Here is a 21754-nt window from a genome sequence, read left to right as displayed (position 1 = left end):
CTGCTGCAATAACAGAATACATTCTAGCATTACCCAGACTTTCTGTTAAAATTAACAGATTAATTTTTTGAGTGTAACACCTCCCAGCCTTTCTTTATGCTGACTTATGGTTTACTAGACTTACGGTAGCACACCCGTCCAACTTCAGTTTAGGGTTAGAGGATGAATAGCGAAAACAAAGATGAGAGTAAACGTTTCCTACTTTTATTTCATACATTTTTGTATAATTTCTATATTATGAAAAATATGTACAACTTCTAAAGGAATATATCAACATAGAGACTTTTGTTATTAGCACAGTATTTAGTCCAGTACAAAAGGTGTACAAAAGATGGTACCATTCAATCAACAGACGTTAAAGAATTAATGAACTTCATCGAGATATCGATTAAACCGAACTGGATGAGAAAGCAATGTTTTTGCTTGGTCTACAGGCAATATGGTTCTTTAGGGTGTTGTGACTTAAGTACATTTATAATGGTTTATTCAAACACATCGTCCATCTCACACCCAATTATCCCTTTTTGTATAACACAAAAAGACTTTTACACAAATAATCTCTGTACCCAAATTGACCTTTTGGGGTGGCCTTTTACATATGAAGTATAGACCGACATACTCAAGAAAATTAAAAACTCGACACTTGGTTAATGGAATCTCACGATGGGGATATTGCCTGCATAAAGTTGAAAATATATGTTTATCTGAAACAGGATACAGGGTATTTTATAACATCAGTTTATGGAGAAACCCAAAGTACACAACAAACCAGCTGTTCCAAACACAATGCGCATGTTTTGTATTGGTGCCATCTTTGGTCGAACAAACATTTTGCCAAACCTAACGTCAGGGCAATCTTGGATTAATGTCTATCGTGCTTTTATCACCCGAGTAACAATACAAAAGATGCACATTGTGTTTGGAACAGCTGGCTCGTTATGTACTTTCGTTTTCTCCATAAACTGATGCTATGATATACCATGTATATTGTTCCGGGATGTCACCATGGTGATAGCAGCATGACAGACATCTACTATCATAGTTATATGTCCACAATTTGTCCATTGTGACACTGAGTTAACATTTTTTAATTTTGTTGAATATATATGTATATATACAAACATTTATTGAATTAAAAGAAATCTGAATATTTGTCAGTTTACCGTGTTTATAAAAACACTGTAACAGTATTTTTGGTACAACTTTATAGTTATATCAGTTTAGATTTTTTCCATTGTCCTTAAACACACAAAACTCGCCATGCCAAAGACAAACAGTCGCTCTCGGTCTATACTGACATGGCGCCAACCAGGTCGGACGTGAAAACTACATGTTCTGCCGACTCGTCCGAAACGTCAAACCTGGGTACCAGTTAGAGTCGCATCTTCAATTCAGAACTGAGTGAGAAAGGCCGTTTAACTTCCGACAAAAAAACAAAAAAAAAACGAAAAAAATAAGAACTTGACTGGACAATCAGTGTACATCCTGGCGTTCCTCCAGAGCTGTAGATGCTTAGGTCGGATATGTAGGAAGTGCCACTACTCGATCTGTCATCTACTAGATTTAAAATTTACTCAAATCGACTTTCCAATCCTTCCAAGTTGTGACATGGAGACAATCTTGACGTTTTCAGTCCACCCGTGCACTGAAGATACCACAAACTCCATCCATTTCCATTCCAAATGTCACCGGGCAATGCTCCAACGTCATGGGATACAGTGCCTGGAAACCATTTTAATCAGCACAAACTTCCGATGTATATTTCTCTTCAGCCAGAATAGGTTAAACATTATTCTCTCAGAGTTTGGTAAGATCTTTTGGTTTAGGAAGTTTCGGTAATAAATAAAGGGATGAAAAGTCGAGAAATGTGCTAGAAAAGGAAAGGAACCAAAGCGATACTAACCTGCGGATGACACAAACTAGCTGTATGAAGCGAATGCCACACTGGTTCCAAATGCTGCCCATGTCTCAAATATATTACATGTGTGTGTTTCAACTATGGCTTGTGTCATAAGACATATTTTTATGTCTCAAATAACCCACGTGCATGATAATCTCGCGTCTCAAAATGGCTTATGTGTCCTAGATGTCACTTTAGGGTCCAAAATCTTTTATCTTGTTTCTCAAGGAGCAAACACAGGTCCTACACCAAACTCATGCACAGGCTATGCACCAATTGTATGTCCTTGATTAATGATTTATGTTAAGCTCTAGTCCTTTATACATGTATATGTTTATGGCTTGATTGTCAGATTTGATCCTTGTGTCACGAAAATAAACATGGTTGACAATGTATGTCGAACGGTATGAGTTGATGTCTCGATTTTCACCAGTCCTTTGTGTTTTCCCCGAAAACAAACAAATGTCAAACATGTCCTAAGAATCTTACATGTCTCACATATGCCTCAAATGTCAGCAGTATTTGAGTGGTTTCACACATCTTTTAGTATCTTTTGCAGCAGAGTAAAGCAACTCAGCCGAAGGGACAGCATAGGTCGATGTTGTCAATGTTCACGGGTTTGCCGTTGACAGTTATCTCCCCTGTTTTGCTCACCTCGGCCTTCTGCTGCGTTTCGTGGAGCTGTTTGAGCAGAAATTTTAACTCTTCGGTCGTCATGTGGTCGTATTCACGTTTTTTGTCCTCTAAAAAGTCGTCCATGCGCTTATCAGATATCCCCGGTGACCGCCGAGCGGATTTCGTGAGAGAGAACAACTGTGACAAAATATCTAGACACTCTGAGATGAGCTGATGGCGTTGAAATGTCTCAGACGACGAAGCTGACCGACCAAACCGCCGGTGTTTTCGGAAATATTCGGGATCATACGGGCTCTTGATAAGGCGAGGCGACTTCCGGTTCCAGCGTGGAATCTGTGGCCGATTGGACGGGAACTTAGGAAGTGGGCGTGGTCTGTTAGTTGGACGTGGTCTGTTAGTTGGACTCGGCCTTCTGATTGGCTTGGGCCGGATGTTGTTGGTGGTTTTCTCCGGCTGCCATTTTTGACGTGGCGGACCCAGGCCCTTTCCCCACAACGACAAGTGTTTCCGGATCGCACTCATACCTTCTTTTAGTTCATCTTCATTGTCATGAATCCATTTCTTCAACCGTATTATCAGATCGGCTGAAATGGTGGAAAAATCATCAATATTAAGTTAATCAGTTTACAAAAATATGAAATACAAATTTCATTACTTTTTGTGTGATTCCAAAATTTCAAATAAACATCTATGTTTTGTGATGTCCACCTCGTGAAGTTATGGTGTATTAAGTAAATATTTTTCTTAATCCAGAGATATTCAGTAGCATTCGCCGGAAGTATGAATTTTTAGGCCTACGTCAACAAGACATTTTGGGGCCTCCGTGGCTCAGTCGGTTAGCGCGCTAACGCAGCGTAGTGACCCAGAAGCCTCTCACCAATGCGGTCGCTGTGAATTCAAGACCAGCTCATGCTGTCTTCCTCTCCGGCCGTACGTGGGAAGGTCTGCCAGCAAGCTGCGGATGGTCGTGGGTTTTCCCCGGACTGTGCCCGTTTTCCACCCACCATAATGCTGGCCGCTGTCGTATAAGTGAAATATTCTTGAGTACGGCGTAAAACACCAACCAAAAAAAAAAAAAACAAAAAAAAAAACAAAAAACAACAAGACATTTATAATGAATGAACAAGTATGACTTAACACCACATTGGCAATATTTCAGCCATATCGTGGCGGCAAGGTGCAGGGGCCAATCCCTCATAGCCCTTTCGGTGTTATGTCATTTGAAATACGATTTTGAGCTTGTGTTTTGATTCAAGATATAAAGGTTTTGTATCATATCAACTTTCAGTACCAAAAACTAAGCATTGTGGCGAGGTTTTAAATGCTGTCATGTCAGAAATGTTTTGTGGTATCGGTTCCTAACAGGCCTGCTATGGTTGTGAAGCACCCCTTTTTGAAGTCTTGAAATCATTATGTAAGATGCACTGCCGCCGGTGGAGGATTCATGAGCGCGCAGCTCTACGTCACTGGGTGTTAATAATGCACTGAATCCAAGCGACTGGATATGACGCATAGTTCAAGGAGTGCGTAGCTACCAAGGAATGGACCATCGTCAATTTCCGGACAGTGCGACAAGTGGGATTAACCTACTTAAACTGGATTGGTTTGATCTGATTTATTTATTCACCTGATAAACATTTTATGACACATGCAATATAAGACCAAAGTGCAATAAAACAGGAAGGAGTAAAGCTCTAAAACTCAGGTCGCTGTGAGTTCAAATCCAGCTCATGCTGGCTTCCTCCCCGGCCGTATGTGAGAAAGTCTGGTTACAACCTGCAGATGGTCGTGGGTTTGCCCCGGGCTTTGCCCGGTTTCCACCCTCCATAATGCTGGCCGCTGTCGTATAAGTGAAATATTCTTGAGTACGGCGTAAAACTCCAATCAAATAAATAAGTAAATAAATTTATTTGGTTGGTGTTTTACACCGTACATAAGACATGGGAGAAAACCGGGCAGATCGGTGGGGGGTGGGGATCACAACCATCCGTAAGTTGCTGGTAGGCTTTCCCACGTTCGGCAGGAGAGGAGGCCACCATGAGCTAGACTTGAACTCCACGTCGACCACCTTGTTGAGAGGCTCCTGGGTCACTGTGCTGCGCTGGCGTGCTAGCCTCCTACAATTATCGAGCTTTGAGATTTTACGTAAATGTCCCAATATGTACTTTAATCCATTATCCCTACACTCTGGTTAGTCAGCGCAAAGTCCACATCCAGTTTGTAGATAAATACGAATCACTGATTGTGGACTTTAGCGCAGGTTGGTTTACCTCTCGTCCCATTTGAACGTTTCGTTTGTTTAATTGGTGAGCCAGTGGCTTACGTATATATGCATGTGTAATTAGTTGTTGTCTTTGTATTGCACGTATTTGTGGTTGATCCGATTAAGTATACATAAACACCATTTGCATAACAAAGATAAGCCGTCTCCATATTTACGAATTTTCGCCCGGCTATGAAATAAATTGCATGAAGAAACATGTTACCTTTTATAACCGAATTATGAATGATGCAACATTTTGAAAAAAAAAAACATGTTCGTAACGTTATTATGTTTGCTTGACAAAAAGTGACACTTTCTGTAAAATTTAATAAATACATACCCCATCCCCAGGAAAAAACCCCAGAAAAGATGTCTGTGAGTCAAACTAACAAAGCGACAATAATATAATAAATAACAACGTGTCAGGTGACATGACTTGAAAAGTTACCTCAGCCAAATAAAGTGCTCCAAAAAACTGAAACAAACTACATAGGATCGCGTGACCATTTCACATTTAGGCAAATGTTTGCGTGAACATTTCATATTTAGGCAGATGTTCGCGTAACCACTCACATTTAGGCAAATATTCGCGTGAACATTTCACATTTAGGCAAATGTTCGCGTGCCCACTCACATTTAGACAAATGTTCGCGTGACCATTTTACATTTATTCAAATGTTAGCGTGGAAGATACCGAGGTATTGCAAATATTTGAAATGACATGAGGGAATTATCCCTTGAAACTTCCCTGAGCTTTATTTTTCAGAGGAGTTCTCTTACCGCTCTGGTCTTAAAAAAGAAAAATAATCTTATCACATCGAATGTTAGTAAGCAGAATAGCATAGGTCGTGATCCCATACATTTACCAGGGCTATCTGGTACCTATATCTAACTACCTTTTGAAACGTCCACACAAAGCGTTTCAAATGACACAAACTTACATTGTACTCAAGGACGTCCACAAACCTTTGATCCAAATGTAAACAATCGAGTCTGAATGTAAACATAGCTGGAAAGACGCCGTTGTCCGTAAAATGATCGATCATGACCAGGGAGTGACATATTTATCATTTAGTGATAACCTCATTTTTTGTAACTACCACACTGTCTGACAAACTACTACGTGTTTTGTGACCTGATTAAAATGGGCTCATGAGTATGTGCTTAAACTGCACTATATCCGGTTAGTTTATCTCACAGCTTATATATCATGTTAAACTAGGAATGACACTAAGTGCTATCGTTAAGGTTACAATTCGTGCAAGATTGTTTCCCAAGATTTGCCTCTTGTGAGCGGACACTGATTGGGTAATACTGTCACACAGACATTACAGGTTGTTGATACGCTATAAATTTCTGCCTTGCTATTTTACACTTTGTTAAAATATAAAATGTTTTTGACAGAACTGAATACTTTTTGTCCAGTGTTATTAGTGATACGCCATCATCTTGAATCTCGTGTTTCAACATGGTTCACAATTTGAAATTCGAAATCAGGGATCAGGGACAGGCGTAATGACAGCGTGCATGTAAAGTTGATGCTCAATATTTTCTTTTTAATCGAGAATTCTTCTTCTTCAAATGTATGATTAAATAAAGTTAAAGTTTGATATTATTTCCTGTGATTTAATGATCAAATTGGTGAAAAAGAAATTGATTGGCCACCTTGCACAGGTGGCTTTTCCACGGACTTACCAAAAACTTTCTGAAGTGTTTGTTCCGACGAAGATAGAGCATGGGTGCCTGGTAGAGATAAGACAATAACACAACCCAGCAGTAGGCATACGTGACCCATCTTCACGAATGCCGAATGAGAATGGTCAAATTCTGAAAATCATAAAAAATAGAACACCAAATCAATATGACTCACAATGTACATGTATTTGAAATTACGAATGTATATGAAAAAAAAAACGTACATTGTCTCCAAAAACGATGTCTATACATTGGCCGTTTTGAACGAATAGCTTTTTGCTTTGGGGTTTATCGTCTCTTTCAAGAAGCTATAGCGGAGATTTGGGATAAAAAATGCGCAAATCCAGTCGATATTTTGCTATTATTTTAGAATAGCACAATTAATTACTTTCCACAAACCATCAGCTCAGTCTGCATACATGTTAACGTTCAAAATAGGTTCCAAAGTTACTATCTATAAAGCGGGTCGCACTGTAACTTTTTCAAACTTTAGAATCACTTCAGCACTATAAATACTACAAGTGCGAGCTTGATGTCTACGAGACAATAATTTTGGTTAATTTCTTGGTAGAGAAAAGTGTTCATTGCTTTGCGAATAAGGATATTTCATCAAAAATCTCCGGTGTAGCCTGTTTAAAACATTATCATCACGCTGTTTCCTTGCACAAAAACAGACCTAATATACGTTGTGCTGCATAACTAAATCATAGTGCAGGGACACTCATTCATTCATTACTCTACCTATCCCACTTTTGCTTATACACAGCCAGCCCAGGGAAGTAGGCCTCCCCGGGTTACGGTTGAGTTTTAGACTCAACGTTTCATGTATTACAGAGAAGACCGAATACGCAGTAAAGAAGCCGGGCCTGCTACTTTAGCCTGACCAAAGATGTTCAGTCAAAAAGCACAAAGAATGTTTTGTTGGAATTCTGTTGGTGAACTAGGAAATCCTGGAGGGCTAGTCCATTGAACTGAATCAGTGTTCATGTGATGACAGCACAGCAGGTTGAGTAACTCTAGCCCAGTGGTGTCTAATAAACTAAGTTTGCTTAAGCCTAGGTACTATTGTACTATTTGTCATTTTTTAAAGCATTTACATGAACAGTTAGAATAAAACTCTGAGGTAAATTGACAAGACATCCCATTTCACCGGTTTACACGTGACCATTTGCCAACAATATATCACACAGTCATCCCTGCTCTTTCTTTACGCATCATGCTGTAGGTCTTCGAATATATTTGTCAAGATTTGATGTCGTCAGACGTGCCAGATCTATCGTACTGCTTTTTTTTTTTCGCTTTGATGGTCTAAATTTGAATTTGAGTTTTATCTTACCGGATATCTCACTAGTCTGCCGTATGGAAATTTCGACTGAAGAATCACAAGTCTGATCTGCTGTATTCACATTGGGTGTCAGGAACAGTGTACCGTTAAATAAGAGATGGAAAAATTGAAGTGTTTTCTTCAATCATCTAGATCGGCCCGGATAGCACCGTTGGTAGAGCGATTCGGGACCGGTAGATCCAGGATCAATCCTTGATCGAGTCACCCCTAAGACTTTAAAAGAGGAAGTTGTAACTTCCTCGCTTGGCGTTCAACATGAAAGGGATAGTGCAACGACTGGTTGACCCGTATCAGTATGATGGCTCGGGCGGGGCGACTTATTTGCCTTCGGTAAGTCGTCTCAGTGAAGCAGCACTAAATAAAAGAGCGGTGGAAATCCGTCCTGCAACAAGGAGGCACATTACACGTACATGCACCCTAATGATTCCTTCGTCGTCATATGACTGAAAAATTGTTGAGTACGACGTTAAACCCCAAGCACTCACGCACTCACTCAATCCGCTAGACCGGCCCGGATAGCACAGTTGGTAGAGCGTCCGATTCGGGAGCCGTAGATCCAGGATCAATCCTGGGTCGAGTTACACCAAAAACTTTAAAAGAGGAAGTTGTAATTCTCTCGCTTGGCGTTCAGCATGAAAGGGATAGTGCAACGACTGGTTAGCCCGTATAATGGCTCGAACGGGTCGGCTTACTTGCCTTCGGTTAGTCGTCTCATGCAGTGAAGCAGCACTAGATAAAAGAGTGGAATTCAACCCACTACGCCACCACCCTCGTCCCTTTCGCCTGACCTTACATCGTCATGTGATATTTTTCAGCAATTTATTAGGAAAGAAAACAATTTAAGACACAGAGGAAGAATGTATTTTTTTTTTTTAACAGTCTTGTACCTATTATCCACTCATTCTGTCAACATTCGAGGTAAACTGCTTTTCCGAATAAAGTCAGCGCAAAATCTTGGCACAAAATTAACTTAAGGAGAGCAACTATTTAAAAATAGTACATAATGCTAGATCAGTGGCGTCTAATAAATTACTATTAACATCAATGTACTTTTGTATATCTAATTCTGCTTAAACCATTGTGGTAGGGTTGTACAAATTGTTAGAGATTACGCTGTTAATACATGACAAGTTGGAAGAAAACTGTAACTGAGGCAAATCGACGAGAGACTAATTTCACCGGTTACGTGTGACTATTCCAACTGGAAGTCTGTCTCTTTTGCTTTATCGAGCTGTCAATGACGCCGGAACGATCAAAGTGTCTCACGTTTTCTCGGCAAGCGCGTTTTGTTTAAAATCGTAAATCGTTGCGATCTATTCTAGCGTGTAATCCATGTTATGTCTATATGCTCTGTCCAGTGACCTCTTCTTAAACATTGAGATATTGGAGATTAAACTTTCACACATAACTGATTATTAGCTTGGACATTTCTCTGTAGACGCTGTTCTCACTTTCAGGTCAAACTATAACAGCGGAAAGTCAATAGTATTGTCGGTCAGCCAATACTCAAGGTTATGTTTAACGAGTTGAGAAGCTTTCAGAACGTTACAGAAGCTGGCTGGATTATTTGCGTTTTGTTTACTCGTTTATCACCTCTTTGAAGTGACCTTCTTTTGGGACCTTCTTTTTGTTTTCTAAGAGGATAACCAAGAGTTGTATATTAACCATAAAACAAGTGTTTATTCTTTAACTTTTCCTTGTCAGGCTTGTGGTACTTATTTGTTTATTTATTTAATCGGTGTTTTTCGCCGTACTCAAGAATATTTCACATACACGGTTATATTATGGTGGGAAGAAACTGGATAGAGCCCGGGGGAAACCCACGACCACCTGCAGGTTGCTGTCAGACTTTCTCACGTACAGCCAGAGAGGCTTGAGCTCACAGCGACCGCATTGGTGAGAGGCTACTGGATCATTACGCTGCGCTAGCGCGCTCACTGACTGAGCCATGAGAAGGTGTAGTTGGCAAGTTTTCTTCATTTTATACCAGTTTGCAAAAGGTTCCGACAATTTTAGAGGTTTGAAGGTGCTTAATTGAAGTAAGGAATATTTTGTGTCAAATACCCTTACAAAGTGATCACCAGACATGTGACAGATATATCTCTGTCACACCTATTGATTTAAATGTTGATAAAACGGTCATCAGCAAGGTTTACCAACACACCGATTACCAATCACACCCTCCGACTTCCACTGAATTCCGGTATTTGGATACTCCTAGTGGTCACGAGGACACCTGATAAAGCCTTGAACACAAAAAACTGGTTTCTATCGATCCCCAAAATAAGCTAAAAAGGGGGCTAATTTTCCCATGGACGACAGTTTAGGGCTAAGCTAAGAACTTGGCAGCACAGGTGACTTATGCAATCAAACCATTTGACAATCAAAGACTTGGCCCTTATACCATTTCACCAGACACATTGTGAATCGTTGGGCACAGTGTTGTGATGTATTTGTTGAATAAACTGAGCGTAGAAAAGAAGCTGTTTATTTTTCTTGATCCAAATAATAACAGTTAATTTATTATGCCCGTGAAGTCTGATCTTCTCAATAATATCTGATTTAAACCATCACACTGTTTTGTGTAAAGTGACACAAACGAATTCAAATTTATTTAAACTCTAAATCCGTCGTTTTCCACAAACAGACCAGACGTGTGTGGAGTTGGCGCGATGTTCACGATTAACAGTTCTCCACAAAAACACCGACCAGGGCTTCTTATATAGGAACAACTGACAGAAGTACAAATAACTGAGTGGCGTAATTACTAAAACCGGTCTGTAATAGCTATGAAGCTGTGTTCCTTTTGCAATCTCACTATCATTTACCCCTTCTCGCCAACATAGCATATTAGCCTAGTCTTTACACACCAAACTTTTTACTTAATATTTTAGGTGTATGCTATGTAACACTCCGTAGAAAAATCTTCAAAAGTCAACATGAAAATAATTTGTGCTTAAAGGACTTGGGGTACTTCAGCAGCCTGCGGGTCGTCGTGTCTTTCCCCCGGGCTCTATCATGTTTCCTTCCACCATAATGCTTGCCGACGTCGCATAAGTGAAATATTATTGAGTACTGCGTAAAACACGAATCAAATAAATAAATAAATAATAAATAAACAATTGGAACAATTGGTCGACAAAAGAATTTCATTTCAGTGACGGAACCGATGTATTGCCACTGCGGATGATGTGTCTGCCATACTGCAAGCTTCACTGGTCACGAAGATTTTATTTCAGTTGTTTATAGACAGATTAGCGCCAAAGTTGCACATTTTATCAGTTACAGTTGTGAGAGAAGAAACTACAGTTCGTGTGGAGGGAGTCGGCTGAGCGGACATTTTGTATCCAGACGGCAACTTGTCTTTTCAGCGTCTCGGTATAAAGACACGGTTGTTGTTATTGGCAGAATGAAGTAAACAAGACTAAATAAAAATAAAACATCTCAGTGTCGGCGTAGGTCACAAAGACACGCTCGTCGTGTCGGGAGCAAGGTTTAGGGAATCCGCACTCGAGTATTTTTACTCATGGGTTTGTCACATCAATATTTGCAATGCTTGACGACAATGTTATACTGTCAAATCTGAGGAAATAACTTTACGTAGCTAGTCATGAACGGCAAAACAAACTCCGAGATTTCACATCAGCTATGACATGAGGATCACAAAAACAAGGCGGAAGTAATGAGGCCTGGACAGGCCTTTACACTTCCATATCGAGGTCCGACACAGATATTAATCAGTTTAAAATCTTATTGTCTATGAGTAAGTAGTAAGTTTGTGGTACGCTGCTTACTCACATGGTCACCTCAATCTGGCTTCCTCTCAGTCCACATCACTTTTTTACGATGTCAGGTAGATGTGTCATATATCATAGCAGAACTAAACAATATCAAATCTCCAATTTCAAGCCAATGAATTATGTTTTGTTTAAATCGTATCAGGCGTGTCATCTCGCCTTGGCTATTGAACGCACCCGTTTAGAAGTCATACCATGCAAATTAGCCACAGCAGCCAATTCTTGAACAAATTTATTCCATCTATCAGAGGTTTCGATTGTTTCCAAGAGAACAATGTTGCCCCGTGTAATGAGGTCGTAGAAAGCTTGCGTCATTCAGTTCAGTTATGTAAATTACGTTAACAAAGCTTTCAGAGGGTTGAGTGACACAATTTGGATTAAACAAAGTAAATTATCTTACTCTTCACAACATTAAGTCATCGTTTACATGAACCAGTGACACAGTCGTCATGTAATAATTGGTATAACACACACCTCACACATAAGCAAATTTCAAAATGCAAATGTATTTGTTGATCCCTGGTTAAGCGAATGGCCTGCATACACTATTTGGACATTTTTGGAGTAAGTATGTTTGTCGGTGCTGAAACAAAGGAACTTTCATCCGATGACTCGCAATGAAGCTTTAAATGTAAGCAGCGGCAACGATGAATGATTATTGTTTAACGCCCTTACGCAATATTGCAGTTGTACTGTGGCAAGGGACAATAAAAATGGGCTACGGTTTATAATACTTCAGTAAAAGCAATATAAACTATTGGAAAGACAAGAAGAGTTGGCAACACAATTTTATTGATGAAAAATGAATGTTGGATAGCAAACGCATATGTCTGACACCAACGGATTTTTATCTGCATTAATACAACGGTTTATATATACTTTCTTTAAAACACTTAAAACGACAGGAATATCAAGAAATGTTGGCAATACAACTCTTTTGGGTCGAACAGCGAATACTTAAGGCCATGTCCGCAAGAGTAAACGCATACGGATAAATACGGATAGAATGGTATATGGACACTCATACATATGAATCCACGATGTAAAATAGCAAGTAGAAGTGAGAAAAAGGAACAGAAATGAATCACATTTCCTATCTGGTAACACACGAGCTTTTGGTATTATGCAGTGCAATAAACTACAGCAGGGACAGCAAAGCCAGATCAGTAACGACAACGTAATATAGTTGGGAACTGATCACACGTAACTCAAAAAATCCAGCCTCTTGACATTTTGCATCTGTTGGGGTTTTATTCTAATAAACAATTTATACGTTCACAGGCTCTACGGATTATGTGGATAAGATCAAATATCGCAGTAATGTTAATAGTAATTTGTTGGTCGATCAGTGGTAAAAAATGGTCAAAGTTTTGTCGGCACATTTTATAAATAATAATAAGATAAAAAGCCAAAAAGACACCAGGCCTCTGGGACAAACCGAGAACCCATGATAGATATTACTGACATTTAACAGATTTTGAGCAGATAAAAAGCCCGCATTTGAAAACGAAAACATAACTTAGGTGAAAATGCCAACAGATTCTACAGAAATCAGTTTGACTTTATAATGTACACTGTTGAAGCTACAAATGGGTTGTTTATCGCCAGGGTCAGTTGAAATCATCAATTTCCCGCGGTTTCCTTTGTCAATCTTTAAGCTTGTTCATAGAAGTTCTATCTGACAAACAAAGAAGTTGAACCCAGACTGAAAATAACTTTGATCGAACAATTAACAGCCCGCCTTTCCGGAGCCCCTAGCGTTAATTTCGTTTCCTCGATGTTAATTGGTTTAGAATGTGTAGTTTAATTACTGATTTATCGGAAGCTTTGCCTACATCAATGCGTGCGCCAAAAATCAAAGTGGCAGGGTGGGCTTTGAGGGATGGGTGAAGGGGTAATAAATTCGATCTCGTTTATGTTTAATTGTGTGCATGTCGTTTTTAAGAAAAAAAAAATATGCAACTGCAATGCAAATGAGAAATATTTTTTTGCTTTGCATCAAAAAAGATGAAGGATAAGCGTAAATGAAAGAATGCAGGAAATGCTGACAAGTGGAAGAGTGGCACATGCAGACGAACCGGTTTATGGGATCGAACTCATGCCCTTGGACCCCGTCCCTATGATGCGTCCGGTCATTCGACGGACGTGTAATTAAGGCGTTAAATAATATGCTGAGGTCTCGTAATTGGTATACAACTACAGCTGACTGAACGGAAAACAACCCGAATCTGTTACCCCTTCAACCAAACGGCATCATGTTCTTGGCTCTAATAATCTGAACGGCTAAACACTATTAACGGAATTATCACCTTGCCTTGACCGCGATGCTTACCGGTTTTGTCTTAACAGGTGTCAGTTATCACACTGACTTTTCGTGTTGTAGTCATTGGACTAATTTTGTTGAAAGTTTATCTGGCTCCAATCTAAACATAGAACAGTTGATGTTGTCGCTCTAATTTTACGAATCAAACTCAAAGCAGCTGTTTCTTCTCTATGTTATCTTGTAAATGACATGAGCCAGATGCTTTTTACTTAAAGGAGAAGACAATTTAAATATCAATCAAATAGCATGGAAAAGAGTATGTATTTCCTCGCAGGTGCATGCCATAAAAAATCTAATATGTACCTCAAGTTGATAAATTATAAATGAAGTCAGCGCCAAAATCCGCTGTGGGCGACTCCATGTTGCCTAAGAACTAGCCCTGAAGTCTTCTGTGTTAGGAGGAGAATTGCTGTTCGTAGTTAGCTGTTCGTACATTCCCGGTAGAACTCTTCTTCCGAGAAGGTAGCGAACAGTACAGTTCGTTTTCCGCTCGACACGCAGGTTCCGAGTTTACACGAACAAGCCGGCAGGTTTAACGACTGTCATGTTTTTGAGTTTTCTTCTCCTTTAACTACAAAGCTCAAAATAGTGGTAGAGATCGATAATACCTCCTTATACAGCTGATAAAACGGAGTAACCACACTTTCCCGAGAACGGATCTAATATAAAGGACTACTTCATCGAGAGCAAAACCAGAAAAAAGATGTCAGTGTAGTAGTTGGGAAATGGTCACACGTAACAGGTGAAAAACACGGCCTCATTGTCAGTTTACCTCATCCAGCGTTTTATTCCGACTGTTCATGTAAACGCATAAACAGTAGCAATTCACACGCCGCTAGCACCATGGCAGAATTAAGTGAAAAAATGCAGTGATGTTGATTACAATTTATCAGACGTCGCTGGCCCAGAATTAATCAAACTGCTGTGCTGTCATTACAATTAACATACATTGTAACATTAGTACAATGCAAAGGGACCAGGTCTCGGGGATGCCTAGTCCACCATCAGAATCCTGGTCTATACACTAATACAATGACACTAGTCTCTGGGAATTTGAGGTTGGGTGTTATTTTTCCGGTTGACGGTTTGAACTCTGGTTTGGATACTTCACTTGCTGTGTTTATCGTCCACCTGTCCAGATGCTAATCATCACACTCTGGTGTGAAAAGGTAGTGATTTTCTCTTACCGTCGACGTGTAGAGGAAGAAGGACTTCGATTTAATGTTTGGTTCTACAGGAACGTCAGCAAATAACAAGATTCCAAGAACCACCGAAAACGGCAACAATGTGCGAAGGTCCAAGAGACTCTCGATTGACCACATCAATTACATTGGAATTTCTGTCCACCCTTATTGACATGCGGTTTTTCGAGATTATCTTGTGTATAGAAGCTCAACAAGTAGTTCAGATATACGCACATAAAACAGTTGTCTCAGACATCTTATGATGTCATTCATTGTGTTTGGTAACAGAATAACAGGTTCGTTAACTTAATTCGTTAACGTAGTTTAAAGGATTATGGTTTTATTTCGATTAATTTACGTCGTAATTAGGCATCAGGACAAACATTCGTATACCACTAAGCATCCATAACGCCTGTTCAAAGTCAATAATAGCAAGGTCCGTTTCCATAACAGTGTTACAAACACAATTACAACATATGTATAGCAAGGAACTAGACACAGAATAGGGACAAGAAGCTGTTAAAAGTTTTCAATGATAAAGGAAAGTTGCATGGAGTGAACTTTAGTAGCTAAATATCAAACAATCTCCTCAGTGCCATGGGATAAAGGTACATTTGAAAAGAGGTGATAAGTTTTACATGGAGATAACAAACCAGAAATAATAACACAATGATTCCCTCACAAACTTAGGAACTATTCGGATGTATGATGTGTATCTCCTCCATGTGAAGTCAATCTGAACTGCCACGAGTTTTGCAATTTATATCGAATTAAGATATAACTCACAGTGTAATAGCCGGCAAATGGTTACACGTAATCAGCGAAATACAGCTACAGCATACAGAGTAAGACCAGAGTAGCAACCACAGTTTTATAGCTGGCAAATGGTCACACGAAACCGGTGAAATACAGCTACAGCATAAGGAGTAAATCAAGAGCAGCTACGACAGTGTGATAGCTGTCAAATGGTCACAAGTTTGCGGTGAAATATGGCCTCTTGTCTATTTACCTCAGTTACTGTTTTATTACGTTCATGTTAAATTTTAAAAAGTACCAACTTAAGCGTCTCTTGCTCAGTCTCTTCTTTTCTGCCTCAACGGAAATGTCTTCTCACTGACCGTTGCGCAACTGTAAATCATTTATTTATTTTACCGAATGTACCTACACTCCTTACGCAAGAGTATTACGACTGCAGTAATGATTCATACAAAGAGCAGAGGGAAAGGAACCGAGCCCATCTATTCATTACACACATAAGAGACAACAAATCCCGGACAAATTGATTTTAAATAAAGTACTTAGTTTAGAACTTAATAAATTACTGTCAATCGTATTGATCAAAATGTGGTACTGATCACGCATGTAATACATCTCTAAAAAAAACTGAGAGAAGATCGAGGTGAGTTTGAACAATATCATCAAGACGCATCCTATAAAGTTTGAGACAATGAAATATAATTTAAGATTAAATCATACAATGTATCAAACGTTCTTGAGCTTACCTGATTCAATCAGCCTTTTCTTATCCTCGAGTTAATACACCTGTTGAGGTCGAAATGTTCTTTTAAAGCCTTTTTGTTGTTTGCCAGAAAGCCGGTGTGATATAAGTTTGATTAACTGTTATCGTCACAGCGTGCTGGCTAGGACTGTCTGAGAACCGCTGTGACTGGGCGAGGAGGTTATATAGCCCCTCAGTCCACGATTAAATAGATTACTGCAGGTAAGACAATGTTTATTTGTTGGTTTTAGCGGCGGCCGATGTGTCGAGCCTTATACAAATACGTCTGCGTCGCCTGCTCTTTTAGCTGGCCAGTCATCTGTATTGACGACCAGGGCAAACACGAACCGCATAGTGCTCTTCATCACCTCCGTCCACGCCGGTTCGGCTCAAAACAACCCCGGACCGAGCAAACATAGCACCGGCTTCCGTAAACGATTTCTGTACCTCGTGTATCATCTGTACAAACTCCACCCCCATCACCTTACCCTCACTTTCCCTCAATCTCCCTTTCAACACTTGCCTCAGTTATCTTCACATATAGATTTTCCACCAGTTAGTTAGGTACACTGCAAGTGTGTCACCCCATTGAATCCTTGAAGAGAAGACGTTACATCTCACCCATACGTGCCCCTGCCACCTACAACTGTAACACCGTGGCACGTGGAACCAAGGCTGACAAGGCACCTCCAACGAGTTTATGTATTCAACAAGCTTAATACTTAATACGCTGCTAGTTTTAAAAGATAAATAAAACTAGTAAAAAGTACAGATTTTACTGCAACACGTTACGTTAAACACATAAGAAAATTCATGACCTGGGCCTTGGGTCGTCTCAGCTGTGACTAGTTAAGCATTTATATGAACAGCCAAAATAAAACGCTAATTGGTGTAAATGAAATCCGAATTTCAGGGGTTATGTGTGACCAACAACGCCTAATCAATTACATTTTTTTACTCATTTCTCCCATCACCCTTGTGCTACGGGCTGTAATTTGCTACTTTTTAAACATTTACGTTATCAATTAGAATAAACCCTAACCGTGGTAAATGGACAAAAGGCCTTATCTCACCGGTTACGTGTGACCATTTGTTAACTATAGACCTTATTTCACCGGTTACGTGTGACTATTTGTTAACTATAGGCCTTATTTCACCGGTTACGTGTGACCATTTGTTAACTATAGACCGTATTTCAGCGGTTACGTGTGACCATCTGTTAACTTTAGGCCTGATTTCACCGGTTACGTGTGACCATTTGTTAACTATAGGCCTTATTTCACCGGTTACGTGTAACCATTTGTTAACTATAGGCCTTATTTCACCGGTTACGTGTGACCATTTGTTAACTATCACGCTGTTGTCGTTGTTCTGCTATTATTCACTGAATTGTGTATTCATCATCTCATGAACCAGTTACCGTTCAAAACGGTATAAAGCTAGCAGGTACTTTAGACTAAAGCTGTTTTTGTAAAATATGGTTGAGGTCGTAGCTGTGACCATATGCCAAATATCACCCTGTGGTCTCTACTCTGGTTTTACTCTCTGTGCTGTGCGTCTTTTATAATACTGCATAGAGCTCGGGGTTTCTGATGGTAACTAGAGCGTTTTACATCGATGACTTCGTTTATCAAATATTTCAGTTGACATCTGTATTATGTTCAGCTATACTTAAATGTCTTTCTCCGGTAACAGTTATGTATTTGTCAAGCAAATCCGGGTTACTCAGAGCAAACTTTTTGGAACGTTTTCCCATCCATTTCATCCAATCACGTTTATTTTCCGAATGTTGGCGAATCAAAAACATCTGTCCAATGCGAGCACACATATTATATTCCTTAGACTTTATTAATAAAGATTTGTCTCAAGGACATCATGTACGTATTTTACTGGCAAACAATCGTTACATTCCGGCCCTGTAGAAGCGGCTGTCCCCCGTAATGTGTTGTACAGTTTATGTATGGGGCATGTGACTCTGTCTTGCCAAAACTTCAGATGAGAAAAAGCCGTTGGCCTTGTGAATCATCACAAAATCCTGAAACTAAACCACATACAGACAGATCAAAGGACAAGACACAGTTTGCATTTAAAAAAAAACGAAAACGGAGCCCAACGAACAATAGTTTTTTTTAACTGTGTTGCTGGTCAAAAAGCAAACAGCTGTTAGGTTCTGTATACATTCTATTGACAACATAGGCATCAAAACTAACAGCCAGAAGGGGATCTGTCAGCAAATGTGGAAATCCTGTAAAGCTTGGTGATAAGTATGACGCAAAAAACGTTATACTTTCATATGTTTTCTTGGCCAAACAACAGAGCCTTGACTAAAACCTTGCCGGATGACCCAGGAGCCTCTCATCAATGCGGTCGCTGTGAGTTCAAGTTCAGCTCATTGCAGGTTTCTAAAAGTATATGTTTAAAGGATTGTATATTCTCAGATAGGTCGTACATAGCTTGGTCTACTGAAAATCACATGTATAAGTGCTAGGGGGCATGTAATTTGCTACTATTTAAGAGTTTGCATGCAAAGTTAGAATAAAACTGTAACAGCGGTAAACTGGCAAGAAGTCGCATTTCACCGGTTGCGTTTGTTCATTTGTCAACTATCACACGGTTGTTGCTACCCTGGTATTACTGTCTAAGCTGTACGTTCGTATATACCGTGGTCTCGTGAAGCGTGCAATAAGTGTTTCTATATATTATGTAATTCACCCGAAGCCCAGAGATTACTTTGCGAATCTACCTATAGCAAGGATACAAAACTGAGCCACAAAAGTCATTACGCGCGTAACTATTAGAATTCTCGTTCGACCATCTTAGTAAATAAATTTAAGTTCATAGTGCCTCAGAGACGCTCTTGCCCTTTTTAGAGATACAAACACAAACAAACCGATTTTAAATGTTAGCTCAAAGAGTTTACGTGATATGCAAGAAATAATAATTTTAAAGTGGTTTGAAATTTTAACTTAAGTCTAAGATCTCTTCGTGATCTGGGGGGCCTGTTCTCCAGTGCCAAAGCTGATAGTATAACTAGAATGGATAATACTATGAATTTGTTATGGAAAATACCTAAGGAGATTTCCTTCCGCCAGAACAGAGAGGAATATGAGGGATTTGAGTCATGTGTGTGTGCTCATATTTGGCATTCATGGTGTTGAAAACCAGATTTTTTTATTGATTGCAAAGATGGACGTTTTTTTCGTTGCATGTAAAAGAAAAATACTTCTTAGGGCGACACAGTTCTAGAGTTATCCATGGATATAAAAAGAAACGGTACTATGCCAACTGTGTACACTTCTTTCTGTGGTTCTAAAACAATTGTCTCTGTAGAAGGTATATATAGGGATAAAGCGCCAAATACAATAAATATTTAGATACTTTAATAAGTAAATGAATATACATGTAACGGTCGGTAAATATGTATAAATTCAATGTTTAGAGGCCAACCTTGCTACAAGTATCTACGCTTTACTCGCAGGGGTTATTACATATATAATGCTTTAAGACTTTCGCCCCGAGAGTAGCATATAATGTATTCAGGAGGCGTCTTTCAACAAGATTTCAACAAACGTTATACCGGTAACGTTCAAGATTGTGTTTATTAACATTATTATGAACAAAACTGTATGCAGTAATTTTAACAACACACAATTTGACAACACACGTGCGTGTCGGTACATCTGTACGCCCAGTTTTGACAGGTCTAGGATGTGTACACAATTACGGAGACCGTATCTTCACACATCTGCAATATTCACACAGCCCTAGACGCTCTAGTTATGGAGTCAAATCCAGGCCTTGTCTGACCGATTGCACTTTGTAATTTGGGTTTTCTCAGAAGGTGACAATGCGGCTATAGGCATATGGACAATGAAGCTGTGGAGGAGGCTTTAATACATAAACACCGGCCTTGGCGACCATGGAATCGCCAAGGATCCTGTGCTAGACTCAGAACTAATATATTTTTTTTTCATTTTGCAACGTGTCAATCAACTATCACAGTGTCCAAACGACTCCAGGAAAAGCCGCGTCCAAAGCTGTACCATTTGTCGTATCGACTCGTCGGTTAGATTAGTCAGACAAAACTCGCGTCGTGGTGACAAATCGCGTCATGTGACCAATCGCGTCCTGTCACAAATCGCATCACAAATCACGTCGTGTGACAAATTGTGTCGTCTTATGATATATCTATTTGTCCTATTTCCGTTCGACAAGTGGCACCATGAGAAACGTAACTTCACGCAGACGTTTGGTCTTCTACGTAAGACTATTGATGCTATTTCGGATTAAAAAGAAAAGTTCAGTAAGCAATTATCATTCATCACTCGTTCATTCCAGCATTCATCTGATGTATTCCGCCCACCAATTTGGTTCTTCATCTTAAGCAGAAACTACGAATCCTTTACTTTCTTAAAGACTGTTAAAATCCTGATTAAATAAATGTTGGGTAATTAAAGCAGAGAGCAATTAGAGCAGGTGAAAACAAACAAAAACAACAGCTACAGAGATTTTCGATTTATGATAATATTGTGAATGCCCGCTGTAATTGAAACTCTCTGTAAGCAATGATCGTCACATGTAAGAAACTTGCTATGGGCTGGGCTATATACACGGCGCACTGCGCGTTGCACAGAGTTATACTGTACTCGCGTTTGCCTTTACAGCATTTTCCAGGACAGGAGCCGGTTTCATGAAGGTCACACGGCTAAATACGTGCTTAATCACTATGAAGACAATTTGCAATCAAGATCACTACATTTTTAAAGCAATTTCGCTTAAACCAAGTTGCTAAGGGGCGTGCAATTTGCTACTATATGCATTTACACGAACAGTTATAATAAAACCCTTATTGAGGCAAATTGACGGGAAGCTGTGTTTCACCGTTAATCTTCTGACGTAAAAAGCCTGTATTTTAACTTTCATATTGTTTTCGTTTAACGTAAAGTTACGACAGCTTTGTGAAAAAAGGCAACTGCACTCTACCCTCACCCCCACCCCTACACAAAAAAACATGCACAAAAATGAAAGAATAAGAAAAACATTCAATCACAAAGCAAATGCTTTTGTAAGATATAGATTGTCGTCGGGGTGCGTGGAGGTAGATCACGCCTAC

At 39.6% G+C, this 21754-nt stretch overlaps 1 protein-coding gene across 1 annotated transcript; it reads right to left on the bottom strand.

Annotated features, from left to right (window-relative positions):
* Positions 1–287: 287 nt before the first annotated feature.
* LOC135480679 (uncharacterized) lies at positions 288–16755 on the bottom strand. Its single transcript, XM_064760580.1, has 3 exons — positions 16646–16755; positions 6495–6626; positions 288–3120 (listed from the first exon to the last, which is right to left on the bottom strand). The coding sequence occupies exons 2-3, from the start codon at positions 6592–6594 to the stop codon at positions 2474–2476; spliced, it is 747 nt and encodes a 248-aa protein (XP_064616650.1). The 5' UTR covers positions 6595–6626; positions 16646–16755; the 3' UTR covers positions 288–2473.
* Between the last annotated feature and the right edge of the window lie 4999 nt (positions 16756–21754).

The sequence above is a fragment of the Liolophura sinensis genome, chromosome 13 (assembly GCF_032854445.1).
Source record: "Liolophura sinensis isolate JHLJ2023 chromosome 13, CUHK_Ljap_v2, whole genome shotgun sequence".
Taxonomy (NCBI): domain Eukaryota; kingdom Metazoa; phylum Mollusca; class Polyplacophora; order Chitonida; family Chitonidae; genus Liolophura; species Liolophura sinensis.
Note: the sequence above shows the minus strand (reverse complement) of the source record. Positions and strands in the feature narration are given on the sequence as shown.

Bases quoted from the DNA above. Each gene is read 5' to 3' on its own strand.
- LOC135480679 (XM_064760580.1), bottom strand. From the start codon at position 6,594: ATGGGTCACGTATGCCTACTGCTGGGTTGTGTTATTGTCTTATCTCTA. The intron at 3,121-6,494 runs GTAAGTCCGTGG...CCACCATTTCAG, and splicing joins AACACTTCAGAAAGTTTTTG to CCGATCTGATAATACGGTTG.